A 23,237-nucleotide genomic window follows, 5' to 3' on the forward strand; every position below is an offset into this window, starting at 1 on the left:
ACATTTTCTTTTTTACAACTTTACTGTTCTCAATTACATTTTAAGTTTCTTAATTATAACTTTACTGCTCTCAATTAAATCTTATATTTTCTTTATTACATATTATATTTCGTATATACAACTTTACTGCCCTCAACTACATGTTATGTTTTCTTAATTAAATATTGTCTCGTACATATAACTTTACTGCCCTCAATTACATCTTATGTTTTCTTAATTTCAACTTTACTGTTCTCAATTACATATAGCGTTTCCAAATTACAAGTCACATAAGTGTGGAACCATAAACGTTAAGCTGCAAAATAAAAAATAAAAATAGTCCCTCCAACTTATCAGAGCACCAGGAACCATAAAAAAATTAATATTTTGTAACTTTCAAAAAGGGTCTATTTTTAAACTCCACATTTGATGTTTAAAATTTAATCGTTTTGCAAGTATATTAAAACAATATATATATATATGCCAAAATACTATTCTAAATGCAAAACTTACAAATTGCAGATGTGATACTTGTTTTAGAACTAGCTGGCAAAGATTTATCAATTCGATCTGTGGAAGTGGTGGATGTCAACTGTCGACTTGGGGGTGGTGGAAGAAGTGGTACTAAATGTTAACTATCTGAAGATTCAGAACTAATATTTTCTGCTTGATTGTTTGATGATTTAGTATTATTTTTGATTTTTGACCTTTCTCTTTTTTTCTTTTTTTCAATTGCTATGTCAGGACTCCTATAATTGCAAACAAAATATTAATCAAATTGATTTCAAATGTAAAACCAATAATAAAAAATACAAAATCTGAACTTAAGAACTCTAATATTGCGTTTAGAATTTGAACATTCTAAAAATATACAATAAATATGATATACTTTACAATTGTGATTGCTGTTTTTTCTTTTTTTTATTCTTCTTTTATTTCTGAACAACTTGAAGAAAAATTTATATGGTGCAAAGATTTAACCTCTGCCTTTTTCATCTACCCATAGTCTGGAAAATTATAATTTGCAGAAAATCCTATAATCAAAACTAGGGGCCATTCATATAGTTCGTACGCAGTAAAACCACTGATTTTGGACTCCCCTTTCCCGTTGTACGCACTTGAATGCTTATAACACCCCACCCCCCTCTTTGCGTACGTACACATTATTTAATACAAAATCAAGACTTCACCAACGCATGTATATTTCAAAACATTAACAACAACAAAAAAACTTTTTCCCTTATAATTATTTTTAAACAAATATTAAAAAATTGTGAATTTCGATCTTTTTATTAGAAATAAAAAATCAAGAGAAAGTCAAACCGCGAGAAATAGAGATAGTCAAACCGCGTGCGTACTTGGTCTCTTTAACACCCCTCCCTTCCTCGTACGCATTCGTACGTTTTTGGGTAACCTTATCCCCCCATATCTGCGTACGTACTTTATGGATGGCCCCCTATACAAAAACATATAAAAGATAGAGAGGCCAGTCTTTGTCATTGAGAATTGGTAACTTTTTTATTTTCGCCCATTGTGTAGCACCGATTCCCTGAGGCCAATAACATGTAGCTGATTCCTGTAATAACCAGCAATCAGAAACCACTGCCACTCCATCCTCAAATTCGAGTAAATAATACATTATTATCTGAAATTAAAACATCAACAAAAAAATCAGTTTATATAACAAATTATTTGATCATTACATAAATGTAATAATAGTTTAATCAATTATAGGTTTTAACAGCATAGAGTACTTATATGAAAAAGTCATAAAAGTACAAAAAAATTAATTTAAGTGTGTTTAGTATCTTATTAGATGAGCAGTTTTTTTAAATAATTTATCTAATTTTTTTATGTTTAACTTGAAAATTTTTTTAAAAATAAATTTATTTATAAGTTTCATTCTAGTAATAATAATTACAACTTTTCATGTTCCTATGTTGTATAAAAACCACATCTCATCAAATATTATTATCAATATGCAAATAAAGGCATAATGCATTAAGTTAGCCAAACAAAAAATACAGTTTATGATTGTTTTTATTGAGGCTTCATAGATAGAGGAATACAAACAAATTTAGACTTGTATGGTAGTATCACATAATTTTTCTGAATTTTATCTGTTGTGGCAGATTTAAACTGACATGATAAATAATAGACCTTTACTATATCAAAACATTCAAAAGAATTTGCCGTAAATCTAAAGAAAGGCTCAATAGTTAGAAATTTTTTATAAATAATAAAATGTCTATTATCACCATGGAGTTCAAGTATGTTACGAATCAAGCTAAAGTCACCTTTTTATCTTCTGAAATTGTTTTCTTTGAGGTAGAGTAAAAAACTCCATTTAAAGGAATTTCTATATACTGTTAAAACTCTGTTTGCGTTCTAAAAACAATAGAACCATTTTCATTCGTGGCTCTTTTGGAAGTGATGGGTGCAACACTCTAAGTATATCTAAAGGTGAAGATACTGCAACCATGAGAATAAAAAATGATGTTGCCCACATTCTCAAATCAAATGATAGTCCTTTTCTTCTGTTTTCAACTTTAGGTTCATTTTCCTCATTGGTATTATCCGACAATGACTCTACATCAATGGATTCAATTGTATGCTGCTTCATAAACATTTCCCAATTGTTTGTTATAAATTCATCATAATAACTTTTTTAATTCAACTTTTTTCTATCTATTGAATTTAAATCCAGCATATTTAACTCAGAATTGTAATCAGATTTTGAATAATCATAACTTGGAGAGAAATGATCCAATAAATGTTGATTACAAACACCATAATCATCAATTTGCTCCACAATGTCATTAAAAGGATAGCAGCCATGAGATATAACACTATCTATTTTTAAATCTGTATTATTATTAGAGAAAGTAGATTCTGTATCAACGTCGCACATAGTTTTGTTGGCAAATTTAATTATTTTTTTTCTCTTTTACCAATAAGATGGCACATCATTATCTATGACCTGTTAAAATCCATTATCTAAATTTTATATAAGCTAAAATGTTAATAAACAAAAACTATGAAGAAAAAATATGAATATATGTATATTTGAAATTAAAAATGATATGAAATTGAATATTGATTTACAAAATACAGTTCTATAACAATTTTAACTTATTGGTGCAAAGTGATTGTGTTACCCGGAAATGTGCGCCATATTACAAAATCCTACATTTTCGCAGCTATTGGTTTAAAAAAAATATTAATATTAGCAAATCTTGTCCCAATACATTCCCAATCAATTCGGCCAGTATTTAGGCTTCGATATCTGCTGCATATACAAGCCAACAAACGCAAAGCCTCAGCAAATAAGGCAAAATGATGGCATACAATGGCCCGTTATATTTGTTAAAACAAGTTATTGGACCAAAAAAGGGCCATCAGAAAGTGTTTACAGGGTAGTTAGTTGTATTTTATATATACTTTATAGTGCATATATTGTTTTTCAAAAGTACTGTTTTTTCATTTTACCAAAAAGTTTCTATTGACTGCAGGTTTTCAATTTAAATCATTAGAGGTATATGTTGTTAAAAATCAAACAAAAAAGAAAAAAATATTGTAAATTAAAGTTATTGTAAGTAACACTGCTAGCAAAAACTTAAAACTACAATTTCTTTTTTTAACGATTTCAAAAGTTTGAACAAACTTAAAGGAGTCGCTATTTTTTATAAATTTCAATGTTGTTACAACTCCAAAGCTGCTGCACGATCCTTATTTATGAAACCACAAGAAATATGATGAGCTTAAACTTTACATTACTTGCTGATAAAATAGGTTGTCTTCTATTTAGGCATACTTCACAATCTTACTTTTTACACTCTTATTTTTTGTTTTTATGGTTGAGTAACTGTAGCTTTTTAGCAAATAGTATATGTTTTATTTTTATTAAATAAATCTTTACAACTCACAACATTACTTATAAAATTGAAACATTTATATCAATCTTACTTATAAAAATGAAATCTTTTTAACAACTTTTCTTATTGGACGACTGTATACTGTATACCTTTTTTACCTAAAAGGGTAATACTCTTGTAGCTAGATTTATGAACTTAAACCCAACTCTTTAAGGTTGCAAAATTGTTATTATTTTTTTTTTTTCATGATTTTATTTTTCATTTAAATTTTTTTGTAAGTTTAGCTTAATCGTTAATAATGTCACTTATAACAGTTCTAAAAGACCAAGAAAAATAATAATTTACCTTAATTTATTATTGTTATTTATAAATAACTGCTTTCATGACCCAGACGATACGAGTTGTCGTAAGTTTGTTCGACATCCGACTATTTCTAAACTTGTTCTTAATTTGGTCTCTTTAATTTATTTTATTTTATTAAACAACAAAAAATTAATCGATTTGAAGTTCTTGCTTTTTGGATAACAAACAGTTTAATATACTTTAGAATTATACTTATTAACTTCAATATTTTTTACATAATAAAAGTACCTTTAACATATATGAAGTAACATTTCTTCAGGTGTTTTTGGAAACTTAGGCTATAATAATATTTTACCCTCTCATTGAAAATTTTTTAAGAAGCAAATTTGAATATTAAAAAACTAGCCAAAGAGACCTAGTTAATTTAAATAAGTTTGCTTTATCTACTTGATATTTTTTATAAATGCTTTTCTGTAAAAAAAAACTTTTAGCAAATTCATTTAGCTATTTTAACTGCCGAGTTTTATTATTATATAGCTTTTAGTAAATGGTACAAAGATTATCAAACTTTGTTTTAGTTTTGAATACAATCAATATTCAGAACATTTTTAAAGTTCAGCTATGAAGGAACTTTCGAAAACTAGTCAAAAGAGAAGGAACTCGATTTAAAAATAGAACAAAATTATTAATTGAATATACTTAATATACATTAATTTGTTATGAACTATATTTTTATTTGAAAACTTAAAAAATTAACAGAGTTTACTTTGTAAGGGTGTTTTTCTTTTGTGAAAGGGGCTTGGTGATAAGACCAATTATGTCTTCTTCTTGCCCCTGCTATTTGTATTTATGCTTTATTTATGCTTTACGACTTTAATAAATTTATATGGCGAAAAAAAAAACAAAAAAAAAAACAAGTTTCAAGGTTTTTTATTGCAAGTTTGGATTAACAGCTCTTCAAAAAGCAAGGCTAAAAATAATTGAAAAATAAAAATTTGAATTAACTAGTTTAAACAACCATCATTACCAGGTAGCTCTATTCTGAATGACACTGCTAAATTGGGATCATATATATTTAAATAACAATATGTGGGTAGAAAACCTTTTCCAGGCCACAAATTTTCAACACGATGCAATATTTGCTCATAGACCCTAAGACAGACAATGGCCATTATTTTAGGGTGAAGCTATTTTGGCAGTAAGAGAAACAAAAGCTAGAGAGGAACTATTACTCCTTGCTATGCGATGCATATATACTTCCTGAGTTCTCGCCTAGCCTGATTTCTTTCATTTCTACAGCCACAACCTTACCATGGTTATGTATTTGTAGGTAATCATTGCAAATTAATCTTAAGAAATCACTAAAAACTTTGTAGTGTAATTGATAATGTAGTAGGAATAAGTTTTACGCATTTTTATAGGTTTAATTTTTTTAATAAGTCGCAGCCAATTCTTTTTAGGAGAAAATTTCTTACTGATGCTGAAATAAATGAGCTTTATAATTATATAAATTTCATTGCTAATCACTTGAAATATGCATGAGCTCATTTTTAATGTAACACTTTTTATTAAACACCATTAAACTATTGCTTTGTTGACTAAGGAGGAGGGATAGTGTTTGCATAACTGTGAAAATAAAAAATTAAGACTTCAGAGAAAAATCAAGCGCAGAAGCTGTGTCTTGTTTTGAAACGCTTTGAACTACACAGCAAAGCTGATATGAAACTTTAAGCTGCTAAATTAAGATTGTGTATTGTGTTTTCTAAGCAAGGTTAAAACTAAGGTTAGGTAGCCCACAAGTAATCTTTAGTTCGATTTAAAAATAATCTACAGTTTTACCTACAACATGTAGAAAATTTGTTTTACTTTACAGTATTCATTCTTGCAAACTACAAAAATATGACTTTTGTTGTCTAAGTTTTATTAACAATAAGTTCTTATTAAAAAGCGCTTACGTATCAAATTTGAAATTTTAAAACAGGTAAGCTACTTCTGATATTTAAAATCCATTAATTTTAACAAAAAGTTAGAGTTTTATGGGTATTTGCGTTTAAAAAGTAAAAGTAGTTAGAAAAGCAAAATTAGCGGAAAAACGTTTATTTTTTTTAATTATTTAGAAAATTGAGGCTAAAAATTATAGCTTGCATAGGTTTTAGCTTACTCGCGGCGCCTTAGATCTATAGCAGTGCGTTAAACGCACTGTTAAAGATCTGAGGCGCCGCGACATTTATACGTCCTTGATCTATAATGACATATGTGCAACGTATATCCTACGGTGTTTTAATGTTTTTTGAATTTTTAAACAGCTTTTCAAAAGTTTCTCTCCCTTTCGTTTGTTATAGTATATAATAATTTTATACATGTGATGCATATAATATTTATAAGCCTTTACAAATGTTTTACTTTGTATTCTAGAGAATCGGAAATTAAAAAAAAAAATTAAGTGTGTAAGCGATTTTTGAACCCACGCGAAGCACTTCAACCACTTCAAAATGCTATATTATCTTTTAACACTTAGTAAATAAAAGGGCTACTAATTTTTAAAAAACGGCAAATAAAAGCTACTGATCAAAATTAAGGAGATATTGTCAAAATGAAATTTTTGAAAAGTTGAAGTAAATCTTTAAAATTTGAAATAATTTATAGTAAATTAAAAAACTTCATGTTTAGTTGTTCGATATTTGCATAGACTTTTTTTCACATAGAGAAAATACAATTAATTTCAAAAAAATGTTTAATACACTACCGTTCATAGTAACTTGAATGGTCATAATATATGGTATATGATAACTTCGATACGTCGCACCACCTTTGCAGTCATCAATGGTCCACCTTTTATGTAGTTTTGCACACTGCAAGCATGCAAAATAAAATGAACATGAAAAAGAGCATTTTTTAAAATCAAGTTAATGTCACTTGAATGATTATGAACGATAGTGTAGCTTTGTAAATTAAAAGATTTTATTTACACATTTACTAATAAAACAACAATTTCCATTATAGGTTATATTGAACAAACAAGTTGTTTGATCGATCTAAAAAACAATCAAATTAAAAAAAAAAAATTACACCACACGTTTAACTGAAAATCAATTTGTTTATACATAATAACAAAACAAAATTAATACAGAAACATTTTATTTACAAAAAAAAACTTAATTATAAATGTAGCTTATTATTTTCCTACCACTCCCTCTCATATTTTACTGTAGAAAGTAAAATATAAGGATCTTGCAAAAAGTAAAATTTTTACAGGGATGTGACACTCCCTACAAAAGAGGGCAAAAAAAAGGTCACGTGGGAGGGATTGGGTTTAATGAGCTTTTGCACTAAATTTGGGCCTACAACTTTTGTACTATGTGAAATAAGGGTCCTCCATTTAATCTGCAATATGTTGAAGAAGCATTGTAAGATATATCTAAAAAGAACAAAAATATTATACGTTAAAAGATATCAAAAGCATTACATACATAATACAGCAAACAAATTTTACCTATTGCTGATGTTTTTTTCAAGAGCATTGTTGAAAATAGTCGAAATATGTAAGAAAAGGCGTTTTTTGCAAAGTCAATTACACAAAATAAAAATGCATAAAAGCTATCAATGCAAACAAATATTTTACTTTTATCAAAGAATAAATTTATTCTCACCTTGATTTCGACAAACTAAATTCTTTTTAAACTATTAGCTAATCATTAACATAGCAAAGTTTAAATAATTAAAGTTTACTAAGTTAAAACCATATTTTAATAGTAAGCTTATGATCGTTGGTAGAGCACCAAAGTAGAACTAAAGAAATAAAATAACAACGCAATTTAAAATATTTTCAGTTAAAGATAACATAATATTGAAAAAACTTTAAACAAAAGTGATATTTCTTTACAAAAAAAAATTAACAAAAAAAGTTAATAAAAATATACATTTTAAACTAAAAACATTTATCTCCACCTTTGTTTTTAGTAGAAGTTAAGTGTATTCGTGTAATTAATTACTTTATATATAGGATGTGGGCCCTTATTAACATCTCAATAGCGTACAAATGCTTCGTAAGATTAACCTAAAAATAAAAAAAGTAATAAATGAAATAGCTGAATAATATTTTAGTTTAATACTTAATAATAAAACCTAATTTTAATCTTGCTGAGATTTTTACAACTTAATTGGCTGAAATAAATTTCAAAAATATACGGGTAATCAAATTAAAATTTAAATACAATTTAGAGCAATCAAACCATTTTTAAAATATCTCATAAAATAGAATATTACAACTATATAAAAAAAAGTTTTTCTAATTCAGATTTAAAGATGAAGGTAAATTAGAAACTAAAACCGCATTATTTTATAAGTTATGGCACTAAAATTAAAATAACAAACAAAATATTGTTATTTAACTTTAAACATTTTTTACAAAATAACTTTAAAGAAACAAAACTATTCCTTGAAAATCAGACTGAACTTTTTTTGGTTTTAATAAGAAATATATATATATAACATAACCCAAATTTCTACAATATTCTCACAACAACAAAAAAAACGTGGCATTAAAGCACAATGCCTTGCAGCAAAATCCAGACCAATCAGTATAAGAAACAACGTCACGCGATGCGTACGGTTCTTATTACTGACTGATCTGGTTTTTACAAACAAGCTAAATTCGACTTTCCCGACCCTGGGATACTAAGTATACCAGAACAATAAATTCTTAAGTATTAAATTTTCTTTTTAATTCAGCCGTAATAGCAGCCATCCTCTGGCATTTAGGTTCAGCGGATGTAACTTTTTCTGTGTTTTTAATCTTTACTAATTCGAGAGGAACTAAGCGTTGAAGCGGACGTTATATAAAGGATACATGCCCATTTGCACAAGTCTTTAAAATGACACCCCTAACTTTTTTATCATTAGAAATAATTAATTCCTCCACGACACCTTGCTTCTATAAATTTCGCTTTAACTGATCATCGTTTATTAAAACAACATCTCCAACTTGTAGATACTCACCGCACTCTTTCATTTGGTTTTTACTCCCCACCAAGGTGATTTAGGCAAAATGAATTTCCATAATATACGTTCTTTTGCTAAAAACTGTTTTAACTGTTAACTTAGAAAGGTTTTGAAGTTATCACTAATTACTAACTCTATACTTCCTCTTCGAGCTATAAAACGTTTTAAACATCTTATAAGAGAATCAGTTTCCATGGAAGGCGTTAATTCTACATGGACATTTCTGGATGTTGCACATGTAACCAAACACACATAAGCTTTATACATAGAATTTTCTTGTCCATAAATATTTTTCACAAACAAAGGGCCAGCATAATCTAATCCAATATTGGTGAACGCAAATTTATGTGTTGCCACTCGAAAAATAGGTAAATTTGGAGGTCCAGGACCATGTAAAGTTTTTGCAAGCACTCTTTTTCACTTGACACAATCTTTAATGTACTTCTTCACTATTTTCCGTCCCTTACGAATCCAGAACCTACTTCTTAATTCATTTAACGTTCCTCCAAGTCGCAAATGCTTTACTCTTTCATGTGCAGCTAGTACTATTAGCTTTGTAAAATGACTATAGCTTCTCAATATAATTGGATACTTCTCTGCATATTCTAGCAAACTATTTTCAAACCGCCCTTTTAACCGTAGAATGTTATGTTCATCAATAAATAAATCCAGCTGTTGCTTAATGTTTTCATAATCCTGACTAGAATCATTCTCCCCTTTAAGCAGACTTTGTTCAGACTTAATCCACAATTCTTCAGCTGAATTAATCTCTTTTGTCGTCAACTCTCCTTGGTATTTAACAACTTTATTTTTAATATTATTCCCGAACCGTAAAACGTATGCTGAAACTCTCAATAGCTGAGTTAAACTGCTAAATTTTTCTGCTTTAATAATATACTGAACTCCGTCTTTTGGCTCATCAATATAGTTGACACAAGTAGTTACAGAATTTTTAACTCACTAATACTTTCTGCCATATAATGGCAATAAGAAGTGATCCATAATACATGTTTCAACATTTAGGTCCTTTAAATTTCTTATATTTATTTCAAGCTTATCATACATTTGACGGAGTTGTTTTACTTCTTTTAAATTTCGCACTGGATTTTTTTTTCGAAGATCATCCATATGCGCTGCAATAAGACTTTTAGTATTACCAAACCTGTCCTTTAAAAGTTGCATTGCTTCCCTATAATTGCCTTCGCTAAGCGTAAGTCCTTCACTTAGCTTTTGTGCTCTACCAGAAAAATATGATTTTAAATAATTAAACTTTGCTATATCTGACAGATCTTCATTACTGTCAATTGCAGTTGAAAACTGATCCCAAAACCCTTTCCATGATAATATATCACCAGAGAAACTTTGAATTGTTAATTTTGGAAGCTTCATGGAAATTTTAGAAGAAACACTTCGAGTGGATGAATCTTTCTCAGACTCTTTCACCTCTTTACTAAGAAACCGTAAATTCTCTAAGTTACTTAAAATATCACTAGTCCATGAGCTAGTATCCTCAATTTCGGATAAAATGTCATCTTCGTCCGCCAACAAGTCCATAATTTCGTCGTCTAAAGTCTTTATTATCACATGTTTAGTCTCTATATTAGTCAATAATAAGTTTTTCTTTTTAATTTCTTTTAAATCGTCGTCAATTTCTGCGAACAACCTTCTCAGGTAAACTCGATGTCCATTTCTTATTTTCTTTTTCTTAACTAAGGAAGCCATTGGCAAAAAATAATCTCTAAATCAATATATCTCTAAAATAATGTCTTTAAAATCAATAAATGTACGGGTTTCGGCACCTTAAAGAAACGAAACTGTTCCTTGAAAATCAGACTGAACTTTTTTTGGTTTTAATAAGAAATATATATATATAACATAACCTAAACTTCTACAATATTCTCACAACAACAAAAAAAACGTGGCATTAAACCATAATGCCTTGCAGCAAAATCCAGACCAATCAGTATAAGAAACAACGTCACGCGATGCGTACGGTTCTTATTACTGACTGATCTGGTTTTTACAAACAAGCTAAATTCGACAAACTTGTTGAGTTAGAAACTAAAGAAAAAAGCAAATATAAATTTGAAAAGATTCTTGAAATATAACTTAACTTGATAAAATCAAACCTGAATATCACCACCAGACAGTACCACTTTACTTAATACTTAGAATCATATAAAACACGAATGAATATTAAAAATAAAAATATTTAAAGCCAATAAGAAATAAAAAACAACTTACTTATATTTAAAATAAGTTCGTCTTTAGCTTGTATAAAATTAAGAGCCTGTCAAGATTCTACAAAACAGAATGTTTCATTAAGTAAAACATTATAGTTTAGTAACTTTAAAAACAGATTAAAAAATACATACCATTTATTTGGGAATACTCAATAGTTATATCATTTATGACAAATATAATAGAAGATACAATGTTATTTCAAGAAGTCGAAAAACTTATTGTGTGCGTATCTACAATGCGTTGTGCAGTTCATTCTAGTTTAGATCAGTTAAAAGCGTTTGAGTTGACTAATATTATACGGTTTTGATGGTGTCTAAATTCTGTCATTGCTGCGTACTTGGTTTAAAGTGTTTACCGGGAGCATAATAAAACAGCAATAACACTTTAAACTTTTTTATTACTTTAATATCAAATAGTGATAAATTTTTTGTTTTATTTTATAAAAAAACAATAAATTTAATAAAATGATTCATTTAAATATAAAATTAAAATTTTAATTTATGTTCTTCATAAAAACATATTATTTAAACACCTAAAGTGTGATTAAGAATAAGTTTAGGTCGTCGTGTGGCAAGTTTAAATCATCAGCTTGCTTTTTTTAAATTTATGTTATTTAAAATGCAAAACGAAACAAATTTATTGCTCTCCTTTTAAAAGTTTATTAGAATGTATTTTAAAATAATAAACAAAAAGTGAAGATTTTAATAAGTTCTAACAACAGGATTTCAACCTGGGCGCTCTGCTCTAGGATGTCGACGCGCTAACCACTCGGCCACACAGGCTTTAATTATAGAAAAATTTTAAAATTATTTAACAAACAACAGAATTGAGCCTATGAGAGTAAAAGTGGACCAAGTCCAATTTTTTTCAAATGACCCTTATGTATGTAAAACTGCTAAAAATTTGCTATATTTTTAGAGCAAAAATGGACCTAGTCCATAACACATTTGTTTCTTATTCAACAGAGGGCAGCATATTTTTACTCTAACAATAAATCACCAGGTATAGAAAGTAATAGTCCACTGATAGTGCTTTAATGTAAAAGTCCACTGATAGTGCTTTAATGTAAGAAATCAAGATTCAAGACCACATAAACTACAAATTTTCTTATAATAATTATTATTATATTAAAACAAGAATAACATTTGTACAGGTAAGATGCTTTAAATGAATATCTGATTATGGTTTTATATTAATATAGTGAAGTATACAGCACTTTCACACTTTATAAAGTGACAAAACTGAAATAGTTTGGTGAGCGATAATATAAGATTTATTCAATTGCTCTCAGCAGGAATATAAATATTGATTTGTTAGACAGTAGATATAATGGTCTGTCACTACCAAAGTTATAGCCTCTTTAGAAAGGTCTATTTTGTGGCGTTAATAACATCTAGCTAGGGGAGCACTTGCATGTTGTGTACATGTACATTATTCTTTATAATAATATTCTGAATGTATGTAATATTTAAAAAATATTTATTGTAGAATAGTGTAAACATGCATTCACGAGCCGCACACATGGTGTCACTGGCATTGATAAAGTGCAAGAAGGTTCAGAGATCTCTAGCTACAGATACAACAATTGCAGATCCTAACTTAGCAGCAGATGTACAGACAGAACGTTCTACATTAGCAGCTGAATCTCCGATTGTAGCCGATAATTCACCGGTTGTAGCAGTTGAATCTCCGATTGTAACAACTGAATCTCCGATTGTAACAACTGAATCTCCGATTGTAACAACTGAATCTCGGGTTGTAACCAATCAACGCCCTCGAAAACGAAAACGTTGTGTAACGAACTGGAAGAAAAATGTGATTAAGCGCTTACGAAATACAGGTAGCGAATATGTAAAGCATGGCGGAACGTTACAAAAAGCTAAGAAATTAAACGAACATTATTTAATAAATCACAGTTGCAAAAAAAAAAAGTGCTGAAAATTTGACTTTAGAGCAGACTAAAACTCTATTTGAAAATTTCTGGAAATTTAGAGATTTTGATGCACAAAATCTGTTTCTTGCTGGCTGCGTGAAAACAATCAACAGTAGAAAGAGTAAGAAAAAACAAAATTACGAAAAATAAAAAAAAACATGCAAAAGATTTTGCTCGAGTATACTTTGTGTTTGCAGATAATAAGCCCGTTACTGTTTTCAAACCATACTTCTTGGCGATACTTGACATTAGCAGCGGTCGACTAAATTGTGCGTTAGTCAACCAACGGGAGAATGGTGGTGTGTCAGGCAAAGATGGACGAGGAAAATATGATCACAAGACACAACGCATTCATGAGGAACACATCACTCGCATTAAAGATCATATTCGCATGTTTCCCACATACGAAAATCACTATACTAGAAGTCACAGTGCATCTCCCCGCTTTCTACCTGCTCATTTGAAGGTATTCACTATGTACGACATGTATAGAGAAAAATGCATACTGGATTCAGTCGAACCCCAAAAAGAGCGCAAATTTCGGGACATTTTTAATCATGAATTTAACTTGACGTTCCATCAGCCACTAAAAGATACGTGCAAGAAATGTGACATTTTTAAAACAGACATTGAAATAGAAAAAACTGAACACAAAAATCTCAACTAAAAGCAGCGCATGAGATTCATTTGCGCAAAGCAGAGAAGGCGTCAATCCTTAAAACTAGAAAAGGAAAATGAAGACAATAAACATGCATCTTTTTGTTTTGACCTGCAAAAGGTCATGTCATTGCCTTGCCTTACAACCAATGAAGTTTATTATTGCCGGCAATTATCAGTGTATAATCTAGGCATTCATGACCTTAAAAATAACAATGCAGTGATGAATGTATGGCATGAGGGAACAGCCTCACGAGGTGCAGGTGAGATCGGTTCATGCTTATTGGCATATTGTCAAAATCTGGCAAATAGGGATATTACGTCTATTACAGCATTCAGCGACTCGTGCGGCGGCCAAAATCGAAATATTAAAATTGCACTGATATGGATGCATTTGACGCAGACGACGAGTATTGAACTGGTGAATCATAAGTTTATGGTCTATGGGCATTCTTATTTGCTTAACGATGCAGATTTTGGAATAATTGAGAGAGCAAAACCAAAATCCACAGAGATCTTTGTGCCAGAACAGTGGTACAAATTGATCGAGAACTGCTCTATGAAGAAGCGCTTCAGTGTTGCAAGATTAAGCACTGATAATTTCAAGAGTGTGGAGCCCTTATTGAAATTAATTACATATCGGAAAGTGGATGAGAGTGATCAGAAGGTTAACTGGCTAGATATGCAATGGCTGCAACTTAGAAAGAACGAGCCATACAAACTGTTCTTTAAATACTCTTTAGATGATGACGCATCATTCAGTTTCATTTCGCTAGCGAAACGCGAACATCAAACGAATCTTAGTGAAGTGAGTTTGGCTCCACTGTACTGTGGAGCAACAAAACTGAGCAAAGAAAAATACTCAGATCTAATGAAACTGTTAAAGTATATTCCTCCCATCTATCATGACTTCTATCAAAAGTTGGAACACAGCGGTCACAACAAGTATGTACTAGAAGATGAACTGCTCGATGGCAGCGGTGATGATGATCAGTAAATTCGTGTGGTTTTTATTGTACTGTTTGTAATAATGAGGACTATTTTTGCCGATATTTAGTAAATAGTAATTGTGTTTTTTTACAACATAGTATGAATTTGTACTACTTGTCTTAATTTGAATTGCTATTGTAAACGAATAATATGAAATTTGTTCATGATTTTACACTAAAATGATTTAGCGATTTGTCGATTATGTTTAGAGAAAAAATGGACTAAGTCCATAACTATTATTATATTATTAATAATTATTCAAAAATTTATTCGTGCATTTCACATATCTTGTTGTCTAAGAAAATAGATTTAAAATGGTACTAGACATCAATAATATTACATATGGCTGACATATAATATATGCAAACACTAAGAACGCTTATTTCAAACAATATAGAAATATGGACTTGGTCCACTTTTACTCTTATGGGCTCAATTAATCAACCGCTAGAGATCGTAATGCTAATTTGCAACGCAAGTAAAACTGCGAAACTTGATATAACATAATATAACATTTAATATTGCATTATATAATATTTATAATAATATAATAAAGTATACATTTGCATGCACTTTCGTTTAAAGATATTAGCATACACTTTGATAACGTTTTCTTTTAAAACAAAGTAGTCTGACTCTTTCACGCCATTACCTTGGTTGCAATGGTTGCTAAGGGTTTTGTGTCAAACACGTTCGAACGGGCACTCCTATTAAGTTCAGTACTATTATAAATATTAAGTTAACAATTTCTCTATATTGAATCTGCACTCACTATAGATATGAACGTTAATGACATTATGAATACATTTGCAATAATTACCCCGTTTCAAATTAAAAAGTTTTTTGTATGAAGAGGGCGCTTCAAGGATTAGTGCCCCAGGGCGCCAAAAATATAAACAAGTGTCTGCGTAGGAAGAAAAAACAAATAATGCGTTTTGTTATTAGCTGACCTTAATTTTGTAAAGTTAGACGTCATGGAGTAGTTAAGAGCGGTTTTATATACAAATATATATATATATATATATATATATATATATATATATATATATATATATATATATATATAGTATATATATATATATATATATATATATATATATATATATATATATATATATATATATATATATATATATATATATATATATTTACAGTTCGTCTATGACATAAAATGTTTTAATCAACTAAAAAGTTAAATAAATGAGATTATAAAATTGTTGTTAATATAAAAAAATTTTAACAATTCTTTTGAATAATTTATCAGTAACTTCAAAAAATTAAAATTATCAATTAAAAATTTGATTTTTATCAATGGCTCAAATTCAACCTAGTAAATTATACTAACCACCCATCAAACCATTATAAAATATAGATAAATGTATGCTCAAAACATTCATTTTACAAGAAGATGTAGTAATGAAACTTGCTTCTTTATGATTAAGTAGAAAAAATGGCGATGTGTGTTGAAAAATATACGAGACGGGTATGGAGTTTTTTTCATTAGTTTACTCAACAAAGTCTTAAGTATATTTTTATATTAATAAAGAAAAGCATTTTTCACTTTATTTGTAAATATATATATATATATATATATATATATATATATATATATATATATATATATATATATATATATATATATATGCATATATTTACTTTCAACAATTATTAACAGCAAATAAATAAACACAATTGTAACTAAACTGTAGATACTCAGGGTTCAACTCGCGCCAAATCAGAGGCAGATAAAAATTACATCTTCTACGGTAATTACGGTATTAATGTAAAACGGTGAACGTAACTACAGTTATTATCAAGTTAACTTGATATTTAACATTAACTGCACATCCTAACATCTGGTTCAACATATGTCTGTATATGCCTTGCTATCTTTTAAATCGGCATCTACTGACTTTTACTCTACAATCATTCGTGCTTCTTAAAATCACTATAATTTGGCATTTAGGAGGGTAATGATGTTCTTTAATGAGCTGAGCTCGTCTTCGCAGGCCTAGGTATATGGTCTGTTTATAGCAATTAGCCAGAGGGGAAACCAAAAGATCAAATTTTTTAATATCTTAGTTACGTAATTTAAATATACCATAATAACGTAAACAAAAATATTTAGTTTTTTAATGTAATCTAAAAAAAATATGTGAGAAATAAAGTAGCAATTTTTTCGATAAAAACGTTTTCAATACAAAATAAGAGAGATTTATAGTGGTGACCAAGCGAAAAAGTTCTCCAACACTATCATCAAAAACGTATCAAGAATCTCATTCATATTATTATAATCTAATCTAATTTTTAGCGATTTTTCAAATTTGATTTTTGAGCGATCTGTTAATTCAACTAACTAATGGTTTGAAGCTTCTACTTCAAAAATTATAAGTTTTCCCCTATTGCTAGAGATGTTTTAAAATATTTAAAATTTCTGATTAACTAAAAGCTAGTTTTATTAACTTACGAGTGAACTGCAATGCGGTTCACTCGGAACGAAAGTGTTAAAAAGTTATCAGACATGGTTAAAAGAATAAAAAATTGTCATATTTTTTCTTTTTTTATGTGGAGGTATTTTTCAACAAATACAAAAAAAGATGATAAAAAATAAAGACGCAATCACTAGTGAGTTAGAAGATTAGAATTAGCTGCAGATTAGGCTTATAGTAAATTCTAGTAAATTATAGTATGCATATAAAAAATGATTTAAGTATAATCTTACATCTTCTTAATCTTATTCTTAATCTTCTTATATCTTCTTAAGTATAATCTTATATCTTCTAATTTTTCTAAGTAGATGAACAAAATAAGCAAAAGTTTACAAAATACATTTAGTTTTTTTAACATTAAATAAATGCATATAATTTTTTTTTACATTAAAAAAAAGGAAAAAAATAAAGTGATTATGTACATATAAAATAAGAAAATTATAATGCTGATTAAAGCCATTATAATATTATTGTTATATAACATTATTACTTAATATTTAATATGCACTAAAGTAATATAATAAAATTTTGCTTTCTAACTCTTCTTTCTAAACTTTCTAAAAAAGCAAAATGTATGAAAAATTAGTACATAAATTTATTTGCAGTAGCATAAACTTCAAAAAAACAACTGTGATAGAAAAAGAAAAAGATAAAAAGAAATTAAAATGCTAACTTTTATAATTGACGTAATATTTTAAATAACTATATTTTAAATAACCTTATTTCCCGGGCATCTAAGATATACACACAATACAATATACATATTTATATTTATCATATCATATGTGATAAAACACTACATCTGGTCTAGAAAATATAATAATAAAAACATTTAGTCTAGAATATAATTTTTGAATTATGCATATAATAATGAAAATGCACTAAACATAAAATGAAAAACCTGACCTAGTTTCAACATTAAATAGCTGCGTGTATATTACTATTAACAACAATCAACACACTATTACTATACAAATATCTGATAAAAAATATACTACTGATTTCTATATACTTTAAATTAATTTTAAATTATAAATTATAAAATCTAAATTGTATATAAGAAGTTATTGTTTACTTACCTATAGAGAAGTCGCCTTCATTAACTGAAAAGAGAATTACTTATTTGTATTTTATTTCCAATAAATAAAATATGATTGCATTGGTTATTTTGTCTATCAGTAAATCCAGCACTGTCTATAAGAGTGTAAATTGTTTGTGTATTTATATTTATTTATATGTAGTAAATAAAGTATAGTTATACTACATACCGTTTAAATTTTCTTTTGTATGTGTGTTCATTTCTAAAGTAAATAGTCAACATTTATTCACAATTCATAAACATATTCTTAAACCTAATTCAAAATCATATATTATGAAAATTTTGTTTGAAGATTTTAGAAATACAAAACTGTAAGTTTAATAGTAACTCTCACTCAGATTCTAAAACTATACGAGATTTAAAATAAGCGGGTGGCTGTCTTTTAAACTCTTTAACATCGAGTTGACTTGCAAAATATAATCTTTTATCGCTCATAATTCTTTAAAATTTGAAATAAGTTGTTTGAAAATCGGATTTGAGGGTTTATAATTAAACGGATTATGTAGTTTATGCAAACAAAAGGTAAGAAGAAAATATTCAAGTAAAAGTAGTGTTGCGAGACGCCCGGCTTTTATGAAGAAGAACACAGTAAATTAATTAATTTGCATATGTTTGGGACTGTATTCTATTCTGTAAAAGCCGGTCATCTGGAAAACCTAAGTAAAAATTGTGCTATACATTACAGAGACTATATAGTGAAAGGAATATCTACATTTCCTTGTAATCAGGAAATAGAAATCCTTATGTGTTAATTATAAGCGATTCATTGTGTGCCATTACTTTTAAGTTGTTTTTGCTGCTCTTTGAAATATAAATTACTATTAAAAAATAAAACAAAAAAAAGATATATAAATTCTGAAAAATTTTCAGAATGTTTTAACACAATAATTTATAACTTTTTACATGAAAATAAAGTTTCTTACACCCGCAGTACTCATACAACACCACATTAAAACCGTTTCTCTACCATATATAACATTTTCTACTATTCCTAACATAGTTGTTATTAGTGACTAAAAATAACAGAGAGCATAAGATTTTGACTTGTTTTTACTTAGTAAAACTTCACATATAATAGAAGTTATAGATTTGCTAAAATGCTACAAAACAACTGGGTTGTTAGTAACAAAAACTCGGTTTCCAGTAAAACGTTTTACGCAATCAGATAAATTTTGTTTTTTATTTTGGTGTTAAATCGAATAAAACAATAATTGGTTATAGATTAAGTCATAAAGGTCCGAGCCCGTAAAACTTATTTATTCAGTATTTTTAATTGTGTGCCAGAAAAACAGTTTATAAATTGCCTTAAGGTATGAAATAAAGGTTCTAATGATGTCTTAGTATGCGCAATTTTTTCTGCATACTTTAGGTTTATTAGAACCGTCATCCATTTATTTATGATTCCAAAGAAAAACTATAAACTTAAGATTTTTAAACTAATTTAAAGGAATTACATCATTTAATGTAGTGATGAGCAGATTTAAAAAATTATTACGTGAACGTGTAACAAAAGTATCTTTAACATAGTTGACAATTACGTGACATGTCTCCTTGTGTTATTAGAAACTTTAGGTCATAGTTAAAATTTAACTTTTTCTTTCTAAAAAGGAGAATCGGGCTCAAAAACAAATCAAGAATCCTAATTCCAAAAGAAAAAATTGCAATTTTGTGTGAGAAGCAAAAAACATTTTCGTTGAGATAAAATTAAAAAATTAAAAAATATACTATATTTAACATCAAAAAGTACCAGAAGTACTTTATAAATCAATTTGAAATGTTCCTTATTAGATGTCTTTTAAAAAATGGTATAAAGATTAACAAAACTTCTAATTGGCTTTTAGAAAACAATCAACATTGAGAGAAGGAATTCGACCTAAAATAAAACAAGTTATTAAAAACACTTATTACACATTAATGTATATGTACTCTTTTATTTGAAAACTTAAAAACGCGACTAAGGTGATAACAAATAATAAACATACATTGAAAAATGTTTATTTTGTGATAAAAATAAACCTTTACGGTTTATTATAAAAATTAAATCCTTGGCTTTTAGTGAATGATTATAAACAGTCAGTTTCAGTATAAAACAACCCAATATTCATTTTTAACGATAGACATTGACGTAAAGGTAAGCCAAGTCGTCTATCAACACAAAACATCACAACAATAACATCACAAGATTAACAAATAGCACAAAATGTTACAGTAAACACTTAATAGCTGAAACCAAAAAAGGACCAAGAAATTAGCTTATTATAAATGTTTGAGTTAATGGAAGTTTAATCCTTAAACAAAGGCTCAACTGGAATTTTAAAATTAGTTTGACTTGTTAAGAGTTATTGAGTTATCCAGATTTTATTGTAAATGTTTTGTTTACTAACAGCATAACATACTTGTGAGTACACATTTTGTCATTACAAACAGACTTTATTATGTGTTTCATCTCAGAACACTGCTTCGCTAGCAAGGACATTAAAAAATCTTGGTGTTGAATATGCAACATAGAGTTGGCCATGTGAAAAGCGAGGGTTTTAAGAAAAGAAAAGAAAGTACTAACTTACCAAAAGTTTGATTCTGAATTTTGTTTATGGTTAATGAGTATGCTAATCTTACAGGAAATTGATGATGCTTGAGAGTAAAAGGTAAGTTTGAATCAAACTGAGTTAACTGAACCCGAGGAGCAAATACTCTCTCGCCAACTGAAACACCTGCTAGAATTTGCGCATAAATGCAATTATTTTGTGGAGCACGTACCATCAATTGGGTACCATTGTAAGTTCCAGCTTTAAGATTAAAACTTCAAAGTAACATCATAATAGCACCAATTTTTTGTTTTAGGCAATAAACACACATTCCCAATGGAGTAAAACTGTTTAAAAACTCAACAGGAAAATTATTGATTTTGTTAAGATGATTTGTTTCACTAGTATCAGCACTTAAATAAACTTTAACATCACCTGGTAAACGGTCGAAAATTTTTTCATTTTTTGCTAATGAATCAACATTAGTGGGTTTCAAAATGGCATGTTTTGCATAATCATCTTCTTTCGCAGCTCAAAAAATTTTGATTACAATAGATTCATTTTTTTTCAACCACGCACTGGTCAGGAATTTCAATGCACCCAACCCTCATTTTTTCTGTTAATGAAAATCACTGAACATACTGCCAATATTTTGACCTTTTTATACAGGCTTCAAAAGTATCAGCTCGTTGCCCTCTCTTTACAACCGGAAGCATTTACCTAAAGTCCCCACCCATAACAACAACTTTACAACCGAAAGGAAACTTGTTATTGCAAACATATTGAAGTAACTTATCAATGGCATTTAAAGCATGTTTGGGTCTCATGGATGTCTCGTCAAGTAAATACAGGCTAACTTGCCTTAGGAATTTTCCGTATATAGAATTTGGAGTTACGTTGCTTGTGCATTTTCCCAAAATCGGCACAGGAAGTTTGCTTAAATCATGAAAGGTACATCCTTTTTTTTAAAGAGTTGCAGCTGTTCCTGTCCATGCAGCTGTTGCAGTTAAAATACGTTTACAGCAGGTTTCAGCAAATAAATAATTGTATGTAAATGTTTTACCACAACCTGCGGGGGCATTCATCAAAAACAATTTAGACTGTTTATTTTCATTATTAGGTTACTCACTTAGAGCAGAAAGGATAGCGTTAGCAACTTGACGCTGATTATCATTTAACAATGGCTAAACTCCATTTGTTTCGTCAATTAAAACCTGAACATCTACTCTTCATTTTGTGGGACGCAATCTAAAACTCATCTTAAGTAGGAAGATTACAATCAGTTTTACCATTCTGATTAATTAAAGATTCAATTTGACGCAGGGCTGCCTGCTCAGCAATTATTGGTGGCATGGAACGGTGTACGTAATCCTTTATCATAATATCTTTAAAGGCATCCCAAGGATTTAAAGGATCATCATTCACAGAAGGTCAAAATAACGGAAAACAATTGTCTAATTTGTTTTGGCAACCGAGTTGCAACAGCCCCAGTTAACGTATTTCTCCATTCAGCGTCGTCTTATTACAGAAGTAATTGAGAACATGCTTCACAGAATGTATTAAAAACGATACGCAAATTTTCAAAAGAAATTTGACCTCTAACATGCAAAAGTAACATTATATGATAAAATTCTTCACCTAGAGGTCTTACTTTATTCATCCTCACAATCCCCTTATTGCTACCTCTTTACCTAACTTTCCATTTACAATGTTTGCTATCAAAAACAAAGTGGTAAGGAATTCAACATACGGATGTGTCAGACTTGTTCATTTTTAGCATTTAATTTAAACCATGCAGTTAGATAAGTGTCACCTTGTGCTGCACGACCTAAAGCTGCTTGTTCTTCACCTTCTACATACTATGTCATCTGAAAATCTGGTAGATGAAACAGAAGTCGAATTGGCGACAATTTAAAAATGTGTTTATTTTATCATGGTTAACTTGCTCTTATAAGAAAGCATTTGCACAATCATGCTCTTTGTAAATGCACTTATATATACATATATATATATATATATATATATATATATATATATATATATATATATATATATATATATATATATATATATATATATATATATATATATATATATATATATATATATATATATATATATATATATATATATATAATAGAC

General features: G+C 28.7%; 2 protein-coding genes across 3 annotated transcripts in view; one reads left to right on the forward strand and one right to left on the reverse strand.

Annotated features, from left to right (window-relative positions):
• Positions 1 to 6,834: 6,834 nt before the first annotated feature.
• LOC136091586 (uncharacterized) lies at positions 6,835 to 11,150 on the reverse strand. Its single transcript, XM_065819279.1, has 4 exons — positions 9,156 to 11,150; positions 8,106 to 8,214; positions 7,808 to 7,946; positions 6,835 to 7,575 (listed from the first exon to the last, which is right to left on the reverse strand). The coding sequence occupies exon 1, from the start codon at positions 10,878 to 10,880 to the stop codon at positions 10,119 to 10,121; it is 762 nt and encodes a 253-aa protein (XP_065675351.1). The 5' UTR covers positions 10,881 to 11,150; the 3' UTR covers positions 6,835 to 7,575; positions 7,808 to 7,946; positions 8,106 to 8,214; positions 9,156 to 10,118.
• Positions 11,151 to 16,377: 5,227 nt separating this feature from the next.
• LOC136091301 (uncharacterized) overlaps positions 16,378 to 23,237 on the forward strand; it is a 127,321-nt gene continuing 120,461 nt past the window's right edge. Inside the window, exon 1 of one of the 2 annotated variants that reach the window (XM_065818693.1) lies at positions 16,378 to 16,465. In XM_065818693.1, coding sequence (XP_065674765.1) covers positions 16,433 to 16,465 — 33 coding nt within the window. In that variant the 5' untranslated portion in view covers positions 16,378 to 16,432. The remainder of the gene's footprint in view (positions 16,466 to 23,237) is intronic. The other variant, XM_065818694.1, reaches the window with a different exon arrangement.

The sequence above is a fragment of the Hydra vulgaris genome, chromosome 15 (genome assembly GCF_038396675.1).
Source record: "Hydra vulgaris chromosome 15, alternate assembly HydraT2T_AEP".
NCBI lineage: Eukaryota > Metazoa > Cnidaria > Hydrozoa > Anthoathecata > Hydridae > Hydra > Hydra vulgaris.